Source organism: Megascapheus bottae, chromosome 3 (genome assembly GCF_031878675.1).
Source record: "Megascapheus bottae isolate mThoBot1 chromosome 3, mThoBot2.hap1, whole genome shotgun sequence".
In the NCBI taxonomy this organism is placed as follows: domain Eukaryota; kingdom Metazoa; phylum Chordata; class Mammalia; order Rodentia; family Geomyidae; genus Megascapheus; species Megascapheus bottae.
Window position 1 is genome coordinate 24355419 of NC_143511.1, and position 17516 is coordinate 24372934.

The window sequence follows — 17516 nt, forward strand, 5'->3', positions numbered from 1 at the left end:
CCTAAGGACTGGCCAAAAAAAAAAAAAAAGGGATTACTTTTAAAGCTTTAACTATTCCTGAAGTCATCAAAGAAATTAGTTTGGACTAAGTATATGATATTGTCTAGTGATTTCTAAACCTCACTAAATTAAGATATAAGAGAATTACATCAATATGGAGAGTTCTAATTTTGGTTTACTCATATGATTTAATTCAAAGACAAGACATTTTGTTATAAAAAAACTCATTATTTTTGAAAAATAAGTTGGAAAACTCATTTTTGTCTTGTGAATGAACAACAGAGCCCAAATGAATGATTGTAGAAAATACTGGCACATTGGTAAGAAAATAAATTGTATCAAAGGAGTGACACTGACAGAGAGGAACTGTATTCATAAAATGCTTTATGCAATGGCAATGCCTTTGTACAACTACTTAAAGATAACGAAAAAAGAAACTATTACATAATATTTAAGTTCTCAGAATTTATATGAAGTATTAATATGGCAACGGTGTTATGGGAAAAAACTGTTCTAAAAAAGACATGTTCTTTATTTCTGCTCATAATAACACCACAAGTGACACAGAAATTACTTTTAAGAAGAAAATCTCAAATAGCATTAGAAGAATGTAGGAACTAAGAATTTGTAAGATTATACTAGCCAAAATTGAGATGCTTTGAGAAGTATTCACTTAAATATTAAAAAAATCTTAAAACTTTAAAAGGAGGAATACTTGTACCCTAGTAAGTAAGTAATTCTATACCCTAGTCTATCTTTCTAAAGTATAATTTGAAATAGAATCTAGAATAAAAGAATTTTAACAACTAAAATATGCATGAACACAGGTTTATCAAACAAGGCAGAATCAGGTCACAGTATCTAGACAATCCCTTGAAGGTTTTAACTTTATTCAACTACTCTAAACATGATTATTCTATTTTAACTCTTGTCATAAAGTAATAATACTTTTGACATAAAGTAGTCAATTCAACTACCAAATCTTCAATACAAAGATCATTTCTGCACAGTTTATAAAACCAACAGAATATTTAAAACTTCTAATACTTGTTGTTTTACTTTAAACAAGAAATTCTGGTAACGCATCTGTACTGTCTCACCCGCTCAATTCTTTCTCTGGTCCTTTCAGTTCCTACAGGAACTTCATGAATGTGATACTGACAACAAAGGTAACTCATTACAGGGTCAGGTGCATCAAATAACTCTCGTAAGTAAGAGAAAAATCCATATTGTCTGAAAGAAGGAAAGGAAAGATACTGATGTAATTTTTTTTCTGAAGAAATTGTTTAAAAAGATCTGTTGAAGTGGCAAATAAGCAATGAGTAAAATATAAATTGTTTCAGCGAGGGCAGATGAAAAGTTTTTTTAACACTTTAAAATGACTTCATGAGGGTGTTTATTTCCTTGTTAAAGAAGTTTAAGCTTTCTATCATAAACTATTAAGTTGATCTTTCTACAGTTTTTATATTAAGATTATCTAGTTATATCTGGAACTATTGCAATTGTTGGAAAGTTTTATATTCAGTTTTTCAAATTATTTTGCATTATAAAGTGATTTATCACTATTTTCTCAATAAACAATCAACTCTTATCCCTTCTCTTTAATGAAGAATATTATAGTAGCTTTTATTATAGACTCCCAATATTATTCCTGTTTTGAAATATAACCTATATGTCACATTTCCTAGCCTAAGTATTTCCTCAGACTGCACTAGATATCCAAAAAACAGAACAACACAGGCTTCTAACAAACACATTGTGACAGAGATAGATGATTATTTTAAAATTAATCTTAATGATATCGTCAAGTCTTACCTTAGCTCATTCAGAGATCTTGAAGGTGCTTTGTCTGCATAGGAAACCCTAGGAGCCATAACAGCATTCACTCTTAATTTTTTATTGTCACGAACCTGAGTATGTGGGAAACCCAAGATTATTTTCATTATTATACACTCATGATTAAATTAATTTGTAAAGTTACCATTTTGTTACTGTCATTCATGGGATGATCAGAAACTTGAATACTTGATATTAGATGATATTTAGGAGAAAATTTTACTATGATAATGTTATTGAAGCAGCTATATACTTTTACAAAGAGTCAGTTTCTTCTCTTTTCTCCCCTGGCTCCACCCACATTTTTGTTGGGAAAGGTCTTGCTAAATACTCCAGCCTAGCTATAAACTTGTAACCCTTCACACATGGCAAGTGTCATTATTTTTTAGTTTTTAAAAGTGTTGAAATTTGAGATTTAATACAAAATAAGACAAAAAGGAGAATTATACTTTCATTAAGAACAGATTTTCTTGTATTAAAGGCAAACTTCTAAAAACGATTATAAATTATAGGCAAACATTTTTAACTCACTAGAAGGTACTACACATAGAGAAGCTGGAGGGTAAATGACATCTGGAAGCAGAGTATAGCACGAAGTGAATGAGATCTGTGTTTACGTGGCTTGAGGGCATTTCCCAATTTGGAGAATGGAACAGGGATGGAATTCAGTTAGAATGCTGGATTGAATCACAGGATGTCATTTGTGGTGACAATAATGGCTATATAGATAATAAATTCTTTTAAAGGAGGGTGTTGTAAAGTGAAAAGCCTCAAAAATTTGTTTATAAATTCATGGCTAAATTCTTGACTGACCTATAAGCTAAAAATGTATTGAGAAATTCTAGCTGAAAAAACGTAAAAACGGAAGGTTGAAAAACACCAAATGGAAACTTTCAGTTGGTAATCACTCTGTAGGGCACAGATTGAGACCAGCTGAGTTAACTGTCTGTTCGTCTCTTCAGTGAATCTGTCCCTACAATTTATTATCCCCAGTTCCATATACAATAAAAACAATAATTAGGTGTAAGAAAAATGCTACCATACATAGTTAAGAGAAACTAACATCACATGAACCCAAATGCTAGAACTAGAAAATAAGAACTTTAAAGCAGCTATTATATATAGTCAAGAAAATGATCACCATTCTGAGCAGATGACAAACTTTAGCAGACTAAGAAAAAATTAATTGAAATCTAGAACTGAATTATTCAATACCTTAAATAAAATGCTCACTGAAAGGCTCAGTGGTGAAAGGTGAAACATTAAAAAAAAGAGTATTATGAAATACTTTTACACATGCTTCAATGTTCTCACAGATTAATAAAAACCCTACAGAATGGGAGATCTTTGACATCTGTATGTTACACAATCAGATAATACAGAGTTCTAAATCCTTAAAGAGCCAACAATCCAATTAATAAAGATGCAAACCAGCTAAACAGACTTAGAAGTAAAAATGGTCAATAAATACATGATGAACTTTTCCATATGCATGGCCATAAAGGAAATGCAATACACAACAACATTAAGATTCCATCTCATCCCACTTAGAATACACAACAGATGCTAGGGGCCAGGAGTTTGGCCTAGTGGTTGAGTGCTTGCCTAGCATGCACGAAGACCTGGGTTCGATTCCTTGGTACCACATACATAGAAAAAAAAAAAAAGAAGCCAGAAGTGGTGCTGAGGCTCAAGTGGTAGAGCTCTAGCCTTGAGAAGGTCCAAGGACAGTGCTCAGGCCCTGAACTCAAGCCCAAGACTGACAAAAAAAAAAAAAAAAAAAAAAAGAATACACAACAGATGCTATCTCCAGATGTGGGAAAAAAAAATCCTAAGAAATTGCTGATGGAAATGTAAACTTGTTTAGCTAGTTTGGGAAGCAGTTTGGAGACACCTCGAAAACTAAACCCTATGATATGGCAATACCTCTCTTGGCCATTTACTCCCCCCCCAAATGCAAATCAGAATACAGTAAAGCCACTTGCACAACCATGTTCAATGCTGCACTATTCACAATAGCTAAAGTAAAGAAAGAGCCCAGATGAACAATAGCTAAGGTACAGAAGAGCCCAGATGCCCTTCAATAAAATAAGTCAAGAAAATGTGGGGTGTGTGTGTGTGTTACACACACACACACACACATATATATGTGTATATATATATACATGTATATATATATACACACATATGTACATATATGTGTATAAGTCAGGTCAGAAAGACAAAATCTATTTGTTTTCACTCAGATGTAAAAGCTAGATCCAATTTATAAACATACAAGTACACATATCTGTCATAAGTGTACACAAACTGAAGTATAGTATTTGCAGGATAAAATTCAAATAGTGTAATTTCTTACAAAAACCTTGTATCAGAAAACTATCACTCAATGGTGTTAGGAAAGAGGTCAAGAGGTAGAGGCGTAGATGAATGATGAGGGGAAAGGAATGGGGAAAATAGTCATAGTACAATGCATATCCAATGAAACTAGGAAAACTGAATGGAAGGGTTGGGGTGGATGAGAATGAAGAAAGGACTGACTTTGATAAAGATGCACTGTACTTATAAACTGATCTGCTGAATGGCAAATCCTATGTACAACTACTTAAAGATAATAAAAATGTAACAAAAAATTAATGCTAAAACATCAAGTGCCAAGTGAACCAACATTTACATTAGTTAGTACTTGCCTCTCTGAGGAAAATCTCCATATCCTCTTGACTTTCAAAAACAAAGGCTCTCAAGTCATTTGATGGAATGTGATTTTCAATATATTTGGCATTTTTATTATCTTTCACGTTGATCTAAAAACACCAAAGAATAAAAAATTGACTTTCACTAAGAATGGTATACTGTTCTTAGACTTAACTTACTAAAATTAAATTTAATATTTAAGACACAAATACATAAAGAAAGCTCTTTATTAAAGAGCATTAATAGTCTTGACCCATTGTGTCATTTTTTCATTCATCATTTTTATTTACATAAATTTTCTACCTTTTTGGCAGGTTTTTTTTTTTTTTTTTTGCCAGTTCTGGGCTTGAGCTCAGGGACTGATCACTGTCCTTGGACTTTCTCAAGACTTAAGCTCTACCACTTGAGCCTCAGCACCACTTCCAGCTTTTTTCTATGTATGTGGTACTGAGGAATCGAACCTGGGTCTTCATGCATGATAGGCAAGCACTCTACCACTAGGCCAAACTCCTGGCTCTTTTCAGCAGATTTTAATCTAGTATTTTCTATAAACTAAGTAAACCAGTCAACCATTGTAATTTTTTGCATACTTTTTGGATACTCAAGTATTAGTGTCACGTTTCTTTCTAGAAAAAAGTTCACAGGTTTGTGATAGTTACTTGCATCAATAATCAACATTTAAAAGTTTATATATGGAACCAGCCTTATGTTAGGTATCATTAAGTCCAATAATGAAAACACGAGGGTGATAACAAGACTAAGAATTCTTAGAACAAAAATCTACAATAATTACAGTGGCAAAAGTAATGATGCTAGCTACCAAGATGAATAAAACATCTCACCGTAAGCATTATGGGCTCACAGACTCTTTGCTTAAATTTGTCTCTATTATTTCTCAGCCACACAACAGCATCGTATGTGTCCCGGAACCTTTGTCTCAGTTTATCTTCCTTTTGATGCATAAGATTATCAAAACATGTAATATGGCCATCCACATCTAAAATAAAAACACAAAACATCTTTGAAAATGTGGATCAGTGGGCTGAGGATGTCACCTAGTGCTAGAGCACTCACCTAGCATGCACCAAGCCCTGGGTTCAATTCCTCGGTACCACATACTCAGAAAAAGCCAGAAGTGGTGCAGTGGCTCAAGTGGCAGGGCGCTAACCTTGAACAAAAAGAGTCCAAGGATATTGCCCAGGCCCTGAGTTCAAGCCCCAGGACTGGCAAGAAAAAAAGAAAGATGTCAATACGTTAGTAGTACAGAAAAATATCCTAGATCAGAGGTTTACAAACACCATGCAGCAAGCAGCTGGTGAAAAGAAGTCTTGCCTGTGTAGATCAATCCAAAATCTCCTAAAACCTGAGATAGAAGATCTTGAAGCTATCAGAAAAATACAACAGGTCACTTGTGAAAAGAATAACACTAGCTTGCCTATCAGACGACAAGTGACAGTAGGCTTCAATATTCTTGGAGAAAATATTACTTTCAAAATAGTACAGTATAGCAATGAATTAAAAGTATTCTCAATAATGTGAAGACATTCAAGTTAATCCCTATGTCTTCTTAGGTCTTCTGAATAGGTATAAAAGAGAAGGATGAAATGGAATTCAGGAATAGGTAGATTTATTTAATGGAGGTGTGAGAAAATCTCAGATGACAACCATGCCAGCAGGTACACAGAACAAGCTAAAAGGAAGAAAACAGAAGGCCAGGAATTCAAGAGAAAGCCTAATAATTGTGCTTTTTTTCTAATATATATTTTTAAAAAGCCAATTCAAATGGTATTTTTTTTTAAAGAAAAGGCAAATGGATACCTTCAGAAAAGTTATCAACCCCAAGTATTTAATCATTACCAATGGCCTATCTGGTTAGCTACAAATTTGGAAGTCTAATTCATAGAACACATAAAAATTCTGATTTTCAATAAAATTTAGATATTTTCAGCCTTGAATAAAAACTAGAGAAGAAAATACTAAATGCGAAATCCAAGAATGGGAGTACTTACACTAGTATTTTATCTACAATGTTATGAATGCTGGCAATTGTTCAATAGTGCTCTCCAAAGGAGGTCCTGGGTCTTGAACTCTGTACCTGGACACTGTCCCCAAGCTCTTCAGCTCAAGGCTACTTCCCAACCCCTTGAGCCACAGCGCCACTTCTGGTTTTCTAGTGGTTAATTGGAGGTAAGAGTCTCATGGTCTTTAGTGCCCAGGGTGGCTCTGAACTGCGATCCTCAGATCTCAGTCTCCTGAGTAGCTAGGATTACAGGACACCTTGCCCAGCTCTTTTGTCTTATTTGTTCTTTTATCTCTTTGCACAAAAATGGAGAGGCAGAGTGAACTTTTGTCTGGAGGTACTTACTAGACACTATGTTGAAAATGAACTATGTAATTCTAGGATGGCCGGGAGGCCAAAACCGAGAGAGAGCAAGAGGAGGGGTGACAATGCCCCAAAAGAAATGTATTCTGACTTATGTAACTACCCTTTTGGTAGATCATCTTTAATATAATAACAATAAAAAGATTAAAATAAAAAGGCACCCTTTCTCTGTTATAAACGTAATATATTATATAGATATATACTACTATAACAACCAGTGTTATTAATGTAATAATTTGAGGAACTGTAATAGGAAAGGGATACATATTGAATAAATAAAATGGAAGATTTACTGTAAAGAAAGGCAAAAATAAAACTACTTACTTCAAAGAGCAAAACAAAAGCTATTGAAGGCTAAGATAAGGAACTTAAAATCTGATCTGAGTACTAAGGAGTAACTCAAGTAACTCTAAAGAAAAGTAAGTTGGGCATTTTAAAAGAATTAAATCAATGCCCGAAATTGGAAGTAAGGGGCAAATCAACACAGACAGTAAGAAAGTAAGCATGGTGAACATCAGGAAGGTGCCACCATTTTAAAAATACTTGTCTTCAAGAACACTTACTCTGCTTCTCCTTCTCTAGAGCCTCCCTCTCTCTTCGTTTATCAATAATCTCGCCTTCACATATTCCTTTTTCATCCTGAATTCGTCTCAGATCATTTGTAATGGCATCAATCTGAGGCTGAAGATTCTCACAATTTTCAGTGGTCTTTAATTCATTTTGCAAATCCTCTATCATTTTTCGAGTATTACTTATTCTTCTCTGTCGGTCATGCTCTTCATTCTGTTTTACTATTAAAGCCTGCTGAAGGTCTTCAATCTAATTTTTAAAAAAAAGACAGTGCTTGAGATAACATGTATTTTGTAGTAATATTGTTTTCTTTTTTCATATATTTTTTATTGTAATTAATAGAAGGGTTACATTATATTCACCAGATAGAAGGTGCATTATTTCACAAACATTGATACCCTTTCTCATGACTTGGTCCCCATTTCCCTCCCATCCCTCATCTTGTTTTCCCTCCTTCCCTATCGGATTTCAAATAACCAAATAAGCATATATACAATATATCAGAAAAATGCTAGAGACTAGCGATATGGCTCTGTAGATGAGCACTGCCTAATACGTGCAAGGCCCTGTGATATATCACAACAACAATGAACACCAAAAAAGTCAAAGAAAGGAAAGAGAAAAGAGAAGAACAGGAACAGGTTGCTTTCCTCATTAAAAGGTAGTCTGTTATAGTTAGACTAGCAGATTACTAGTCATACTAAACCACCTTTATCTTAATTTTTTGCTTTACCTACATTAGTGAATACATTATTATTTCCAATAAGAGCAGTTAGTAATGTAATTAACATTCATTAAATATTTCCTTAATAAACAGAGTATTTAGAAAGTCAAAGGGATTTCTAAATATGTAGAAGGGAGTAATTATATATCACATATGACAAAAGTTAAAACAATCACATGGTATATAATATGCGTTTCAATGAATAACAGAAATGATGTCTAAACTTTTCTTTCAACAAATTATTTTCTATCAATCCCTGAAGCTTATATTTTTGAGACATCAGTTTTTACATGTACCCAGGTACAGATGGCTCACATCTATGAGCATAGCTACTTGGGAAGGTGGTCATGGTTCAAACAGATCTGGGCAAAAAGCTTACATTATCCCATCTCACCCAAGAGCTGCACTGAGTGGAGAGTGGAGACCAGTATGACTAACAGCCAGCCTAAGTAAAAAATTGGCACTGGTGACTCACACCCGAAATCCTAGCTACTCAGAAAGCTGAGATCAGAGGATCAAGGCTCAAGGCCACCTGTACAGGAAAGTCTGTGAGATTCAACTCCTGTTCACCACCAGAAAGCCAGAAGTGATGTTGTGGTTCAAAGTGACAGAGTGCTAGCCTTGAGCAAAAGAGCTAAAGGACAGCACCCAGGCCTCAGGTCCCACAACTCCAGGGAAAAAATTTTCCAGATCTTGTCTCAACAGAAAAGAATAGGAGTAAAGGGTTACCTGTCCTCCCTAGACAAAAGGGAAGGAGATATATATATATATATATATATATTCATATTCACACATACATATAATACATAAAATAGAGCAAGTAGAGTTCTAGCTCAAGTGACAGAGTACCAGCCTAGCAATCTCAAAATCCCAAGTTCAAATTCCACAGCCATTGCCACCCCCAAAATTTAAACTTCTTAATTTATAATCAGTAAGTTAATTGTCATCTGATGTCAGTGGTGATTTATTTAAAAATTGAAGTCAATTACCCAAAGTAGGATTAAATTTTTCTTTGACACACACATATACATGTATACCTATATGCAAAATTATTTTTAATACATACTTTAAAATCTATGTTTAGCTGACAATAGTCAAAACTTTTTAGATGTCCCATCTTCAGAAGCACATTATTGCCAAGCTGCTCTGTATTTTCAATTTCTCTGAATGTATCTTGTTACTCCAAATGGAACCTGGCTATTTCTGAAAGACATTTTCCCTAGAACCCTAGCAAGTAATGATTTGCCATGCCTCACTATCTCAGGACGTAGGGCTAAGGTAGTCTCATCATTGTCTGGTTTTCCTTTCTCTTTAACTAAGGATCATTCTAGCTCCTTTGAAGGTTATAGAATCTTATTTTGCCACCTACTCATCATCCTTGCTGTTCACTTTATCTGCTGGTAATTTTGGCAACTTGATTCACTATCTTCAACCACTCAAAATAAAAGTATGTTCCTACACAAAAAGCTACATGAGAAAAACTCATAGCAGCTTTACTAATAGCAACTCAAAACTAGAAAGCACTTTAAAGTCCATTAAAGGAATAGGTACCTGACAGGTGCGGTGGCTCACGACTGTAATCCTAGCTACTCAGAAGGCTGAGATCTGAGGATCGTGGTTCAAAGGTAGCCCAGGCACTAAAGTTTGTGAGACTCAAATTAACCACCAGAAAACCAGAAGTGACACAGTATTTCAAGGGGTAGGGCAGTATCCTTGAGTTGAAGAGCTCAGGGATAGCTCCCAGGCCCCAGAGTTCAAGTTCCACAATGGGGAAAAAAAAAAAAAGGAATACGTACCAGGAGCTCACACCTAAATCCTAGCTATACAGGAGGCTTAGATCTGGAGGATAGTGATTTATTTGAAGCTGGCCTACGTGGAAAATCTTGTTAGACTTTAGCTCCAAAAATCAGCAAAAAGCAGGGTTGGAGGAGTGGCAAAAGTGGTAGAGTGCCAGCATTGTAAGCAAATCTAGCAAGCAAGCCAAGCAAGCATGAAGCCCTGAATTTAAGTCCCAGTACCTGAAAGTTAACAGATTATAATTCCAAGTAAATAGAAAACTCTCCACTAATCTTAATAAAAATGAAAGTAGACGAATATCAAAATTTGTAGACACAGCTAAAGCAGGGAAGAAAATTATACTATTGAAAGTATTAAAAGTAAGCTGGTGCAGTGGCTCATGCCTATAATCCTAGCTACTCAGGAGGATGAGATCTGAGGATTGCGGTTTATAACCAACCCAAGCACTACAAAGCCCTTGAGACTCTTATCTCCAATTAATCACCAGAAAACTGGAAATGGCCCTGTGGCTCAAGGGGTAGGAATGAGGAGCTCAAGGACAACACCCAGACCCAGAGTTCAAGTCCTATGATCGACAAAAAAAAAAAAAAGTATTAAGAGTACATGTAAAACTCAAATCAAGAATTTAAATTCTATCTCAAGAAATTTGAAGACAAAAAATAAAATCACATCCAGCAGAAGAACAAAAACTATAATGTCACCAATTGGTTTCAATGAAACTGAGAACAGCAAAACAGAAAAGTTATGAAACTAAGAAAACTGAAACTGATAAGAACAATGAAACAAAGATCTAGCTCCTAGAAAAAAAAAATTAATGAAATCAACGAATCTCTAACAAGGATGACAAAAGAGGCGGCCAGGAGTTTGGCCTAGTAGTAGAGTTCTTGCCTGGCATGCATGAAGACCTTGGTCCGATTCCTCGGTACTATATATGTACAAAAAGCTAGAAATGGTGCTGTGGCTCAAGAGGTAAACTGCTAGCCTTGAGAAAGCCCAAGGACAGAGCCTCAGGCCCTGAGTTCCAGCCCCAGGACTGGCAAGAAAAAAAAATGACATAAGAGAAAGAGGAAAAAGAAACATAACTTTCCCATGGAATGGAACAGTCTATACTTTCTATACTTATAGGATCTATACTTACCAAAAGAGAAAATAATTTATATTCACAAGCCAGGCAAGGTTGCTGAAGCCTGTAATCCTACCTATTTAGGAGGCAAAGGTCAGAATCATTCCAGGCCAGTTTAGGCATAAAAGTTTTTGTTTTTTTTTTTAAATTTGTTTTGAACTAGCAATGGAGCTTTAACTCAGGGACTGGTATTTGTAAACACAAGTAAAATAAAAAATGGTTATTTGAATAACCATTCTTAGCTTTTTTTGCTTAATGCTATTGCATTACCACTTGAGCCACAGGCTCTATTTCTGGCTTTTTGCTGGCTGTAAGAGTATCACAGAATTTCCTGCCTTCGTTGGCTTGGAATTGGAAACTCAGATCTCAGTTTCCTGAGTAGCTAAGATTCCAGGCATGAGTATTCCGAGGCTTCACTTCAGTCAATGATTGTTGTGTGAGCCTTTCATCTTCAGAGACATCAGGAAACACAGTAGGAAGATTATAGCCTAGGCCAGCCTGGACATAAAGAAAGACCCAATCTTTAAGTTAGCAAAGCAAAAAACGGCTGCAGGCATGGCCCTGCCTTCCAAGTACAAGGCCCCTTGTTCAAATCTAGTAACTCCACCTCAGACAACAATTTGCACATACATAAATCTGACTACTTGAACATAATGAACCTAACAACTTACTTCCTATATTGAGTCAAGGTCTCCTGTTTTCTAAGGGAGTTTTCTATCATTTCAGCTACATCTCTAGTCAAGGTGAATCAATTTCTTACAAAACACAAACTACAAGTTAACAAGTATGAAATACCTTATTTGAATAATCATAAAACTACAAAAAAATTAAACTAGTGATTTAAAAATTTCCCCAAAGGAAATCTCTAGGAACACAAAGAATTATACAAAATATTTAAAAAAAGAAATGAACACCAATCACATACAATCTCTTCCAAAAAATGAAGAGGCATTATTTTCCAATTTACTTTATGAAATCAGTAATTAACCTAATACCAAAAGCACAAATACAGAAATGGAGTCATGGCTCAAGTGGTAGAGTACTAGCTTTGGGCAGAAAAGTTTAAGGACAGCACAAAGGCTCTAAGATCAAGACCCGGAAAATACACACACACACACACACACACACACACACACACACACACACAAACACAGTTAAAAAAAAAAAAAGTACAGAAGACTATCCCTCATAGACACAAAAACCCTTTAACAAAATGTTGGCCAAGGGCTATGAGTGTGACCTAGTGGTAGAATGGTCGTGTGGCATGATTGAAGCTCTGGGTTCAATTCCTTGGTACCCTATACCAAGAAAAAAACCTGGAAGTGGTGCTGTGGCTCAAGTGGTAGAGCGCTAGCCTTGAGAAAGCCCCAGGACAGTGCTCAGGCCCTGAGTTCAAGCCCCAATTTAAAAAAAAAATTACAAAATATTGGCCAAATAGAATTTGCTTGCATTATGAAAACATTTATATATTACATTATATACACACATTTATATATTACAACCAAGTAGTACTTATTTCAGGAAGCTAAAGTTGATAGTAAGAGAAACCAATCAATATACTTTATCTTATCAATAGGCTAAAGAAAAAAGCTATACAGTCATTCAATAGAGATAAAAAGCATTTGATAAAAGTCAATGCTCATTCATAAAAATTCTCAAAAATATGAATGTATGTACAGGAATTTCCTAAATAAAATACATCTAATAAAAAAATACCTGTAAAATATCCACAACAAACATAGTGATGCTTTGTCTAATGAATGTCTTCTACTAAGATCTAGAACAAGACTACAGTGTCTGTATTTTTATTCAGTTATAATTGGGAGTTCTGGCCAGTTCAAGAAAAGGAACTAAACACATATAGATCAGAAAGGAAAGAACATGTCTATCCTTATTTGTTTATAACATGCAGAAAATCTCATAGTATCTTTGGAGGGGGTGTTTTATACTGTCAAAGGTTTAAATGGAACACAACAAAAAAATTTGTACGCTGAAAACTACAAATAGTGATGAAAGAAATCAAAGATCTAAATAAATGGAGACATACCGTGTTCATAGATTGGAAGACTCAACATAGTAAAAATTTCAATCCTCCCCAAAGGTTTAATGCAATTCCTATTAAAATCCCAGCAACATCTTTCTGTAGACATAGAAAACATTTGGATTTCATCAGGAATGGTGAATAAAGGAATTTTTAAAAGCCTTTCCTCCATAAAAACAGTAAACAATGACAAAAATTGTCAAAACTGACTCTTTAATCAAATGCTTGCAGGAATCATGGAAATGTTCACTGAAGAAAAATGGCTGAGTCCTTATAAAAACAGAAAGCATTACTGCTTTCTTATCTGTTATTCCTCAAATCTTCTTTTTCACTTCTGTGGTAGCCTTGAAAATAAAGAGCTCACAACCATAGTGAAAACTAGCAACTAAGTAACAACTGGAAAAATATAAACAAAAGGTTCTTTAGAAGCTACCTTTTTGCCAGATCTGCTCATCCTTTTACTTCTAGGGTCTATTCTAAATGAACTGAACTGAACTACAGGACAAATACTTGATGTTAAAGAATCAAGAGCACTATGAAGAAATAACTACAAGTCATATCCATGATTTCCAGAAAGGAAGAACAGTATTTTATGTTACTGTTATGGTGATGTTAATCTGCACTGGAGTGCTATAAATTAATACTGAATTAGGTGCAGGAGGTACGGTTCAAGTGATAGAAAGTCAAAAGGCCTCAAGTTCAAATCCAGTACCAAAAAAACACAAGAAAAAAAGGTAGATACCAGTAATAAGGAATTGGGCTAATGGAGGTAAAAAAGAATGAGTTTTGGATATTGTAGAAATAGAATGGCAGCAAATATAAAAATGTTAACAAGGAGCTTTTTGGAATTATGTTACAAATAGGAGAGAGAAGTAAGGCAAAGTGATGGGGGCACTGATGGAATACTTCTCAAATGTGGGGTACTGCCACAATTAACTCTCCCCATGTATGGCTAGTGTCTTTTAATAACAAAATAAACAAAGAAAAAGCAGTAGTTCTGGGGCTGGGAGTTTGGCCTAGTGGTAGAGTGCCTGCCTAGCATACACAAAGACCCGGGTTCGATTCTTCGGTACCACATACATAGAAAAAAGCCAGAAATGGTGCGGTGGCTCAGGGTAGAACACTAGCCTTGAGGAAAGCCCAAGGACAGTGCTCAGGCCCTGAGCTCAAGCCCAGGACTGGTAATAAATAAATAAATAAATATTTAAAAATAAATAAATAAATAAATAATTTAATAAAAAAAATCAGTAGTTCTATTTTTAAAGACATGACAGCATCATATGCCAGTCTGTAAGTTAAATTCCAGCACCACAGGGGGGAGAAAAATTCTAAAACATTTAGCAAGGTGTGGTGATGGCTACCTTTAATGCCAACAAGGATGTTAAGGCAGTAAGATCAAGAATTTGAGATCATCATAGTAAAACTTTGTCTGAAAATAAAGATAAAAGGGGGGGGGCTGGGAATGTGGCTTAGTGGTAGAGTGCTTGTCTAACATGCATGAAGCCCTGGGTTCCCTTCCTCAGAACTACATAAACAGAAAAGGCAGTAAATGGCTCTGTGGTGCAAGTAGCAGAACATTAGTCTTAAGCAAAAAGTATCTCAGGACAATGCCCAGGCCCTGAGTTCAAGCCCCAGGACTGGGAGAGGAAAAAACAAAACAAAACAAAAAAACACCAGAAATACTTATTAAAATAAAGGGAATAAAGGAGGGCACACATCAACAAGATGGCACATGTAAAAGCTATCGTAATTATGTGTAACTACATTAAATATTCTAGTTTAAAAGGTAGAGCACTGGGAACTGGTGGCTCATGCCTGTGTAATAGTAGCTATTCAGGAAGCTGAAGACCTGAGGATCACTGTTTGAAGCCAGCCTGCGCAGGAAAGTCCTTGAGATTTTTATCTCCAATTAACCACCAAAAAGCTGGAAAAGGAGCTGTAGCTTAAGTAGTACAGTGCTAGATTTTTTTTTTTTTCCGGTTGCTCATGGGACTTGAATTCCGGTCCTGGATGCTGTCCCTTCAGCTTAAGGTTATCGTTCTAACATTTGGACAAAGTGTTACTTCTGCTTTTCTGGTGATTAACTGGAGGTAAGTTTCAGGGACTTTCCTGCCCTGGCTGGCTTTGGATCTCGATTTCCAGATCTCAGTCTCCTGAGTAGCTACGATGATAGGCATAAGCCACTAGGGTCCGTGTTAGCTTTGAGCAAAAAAACTCTGGAACAGTAACGGAGTTCAAATCCAAGGACCAGCGCACACGCGTACACACACACACACACATGCGCGCGCGCGCGCGCACACACACACACACAATTCCCCAACATTTCCCAACTGTCTTACTGTTTCCTGAACAAATCAAAGCTAGTGTTCTACCACTGGAATCAGAGCTCTACTTTCAGCTTTTCTTCTTCTTTGGAGGTTAATCGGAGAAAAGAGTCTTATAACATTATTGTGATCCTCAGGTCTCAACCTCCTAAGTAGCCAGGAAAGTATGAACTAGCAGTGCCTGATCCTCAGCAACTCTCCTTGGTTCAATTTACTAAAATCAACTGCTACCCCAATTGAATCCACCATTATTGCCCCAGAAACTGCAATAACCTCTTGACTTCCATGCTTTCCTTTTTGTTCAGCCCGCTCTTCAAAAGGCAGTCCTAAGTGCTTTAAAAAAAAAAAAAAAATACATGCTGGGCACCTGTGACTCATGCCTGCAATCCCAGAGCCAGCCCAGGCAGGAAAGTTCGTGAGACTCTTATTTCTGAGTAACCATCAGAAAACTGGAAGTGGTACTGCGGCTCAAAGTGGTAGAATGGAAAAGCACAGGGACAGGGTGCAGGCCTTGAATTCAAGCCTCAGACAAAAAAAATAAAATAAAATAAAAAAATAAATACAATACGATTCCTCTCTGGATTCAAAACTTTCATAGTCTTTCATGGTTTCTCAAGTACGTTTAAAATCAAATTCAAATTTCTTTTTCCTCTGTGTTCATTTACTTACTATGATCTAGCCCTAACTTTTCATGTTACATCTCAGGATCAATACTGACCCAATGAAACACTGAGGAAAAACTGTCTGAATGCTGAGAAAAAATTTGTAACTTAGAATTCTGTATCTAGTCATTTTAACATTACAATGAATAGAAAAAAAGATCTTTTCAGACCTACAAGCATTTACAAAAGTCCACCACTGTAAATTCTCCATAAGAACTATGAGAGATATAGTCTAGCAAGGAAAAGATAAAAGAATCCCCTACCTTTTTAAAAAGAAGAAACTAGAAGCAAATAAACCACCAAAATATAACAAAATTCACATAAAATTAAACTGATAAGCAATAATGAGAACAGGCTCAGAATAAATAACACCTTTAGAATAAACATCTATACAATAAAAGAAAAAAGGAATAAGAAATCCTAGATCAGGGCCAGGGTTTGGCCTAATGGTAAGACTGCTTGCCAGGCATGCACGAAAGCCTGGGTTCAATTTCTTTGTACCACATACATAGAAAAATCTAGAAGTGGTGCTGTGACTCAAGTGGTAGAGCACTAGGTCTTGAGAAAGCCCAAGTGCTCAGGCACCGAGTTCAAGCCTTGGGACTGGAAAAAAATAAAAAAGAAAGAAAAGAAATCCTAGATCAACAACAGAAAAAGAGAATTAAGTCAAACAAAACTTTTTAGTAGAAAACACTAACAGTTAATGTTTATTTTACTGATAGAATGTCTTGATGTAGAAACAACAAAACAAAGCTTTGGACTAAGCAACATGCCTACAACATGCCTACAATCCCTGTTACTTGGGAGACTGTACCAGAAAAGGTCCTAAGTCAGACAAGGCATAAAAGCTAAAAAAGGGGCTAAGGATATTTAGTATAACTCAGTGATAAAATGCTTGCCTAGAATATGAATAGCTCCTTATAACTGCAAAACAAACAAAACCAATAAAGCCACTGGGTCTAATGGTTCAAGCCTATAATGCTAACTACTTGGGAAGCTGAAGTAGGAGGACTGTGGTTTGAAGCCAACCAGGTTTATGAATCTGCATTTTAAACAATAAGAAGCTGGGTGCTGTGATGGACAGTTTTATTTCCAGCTATTTGGGAAGCATAAGTAGGAGGATCATGCCTAGGCTAGCCAGAAAACAAAGCAAGATGTTGTTAAAAAAAATAAGTAAATACTTGAGGGGCCGGGAGTTTGGCCTACTGGTACAGTGCTTGCCTAGCATACATGAAGATCCAGGTTCGATTCCTCGGTACCACATACATAGAAAAAAGCCAGCAGTGGTGCTAAGACTCAGGTAGAGAACTAGCCTTGAGAAAGTCCAAGGACAGTGCTCAGTCCCTAAGCTCAAGCCCAGGA

General features: G+C 35.8%; 1 protein-coding gene across 4 annotated transcripts in view; it reads right to left on the reverse strand.

The window, feature by feature from the left end:
* The window catches only part of Smc5 (structural maintenance of chromosomes 5), an 80041-nt gene that overhangs the window by 36424 nt on the left and 26101 nt on the right, over positions 1-17516 (reverse strand). For all 4 annotated transcript variants that reach the window (XM_090329667.1, XM_090329666.1, XM_090329665.1 and 1 more), the window contains exons 9-13: positions 7477-7732; positions 5373-5527; positions 4527-4640; positions 1816-1910; positions 1101-1233 (exon numbers count right to left, since the gene is read on the reverse strand). In XM_090329667.1, coding sequence (XP_090185793.1) covers positions 1101-1233; positions 1816-1910; positions 4527-4640; positions 5373-5527; positions 7477-7732 — 753 coding nt within the window. The remainder of the gene's footprint in view (positions 1-1100; positions 1234-1815; positions 1911-4526; positions 4641-5372; positions 5528-7476; positions 7733-17516) is intronic.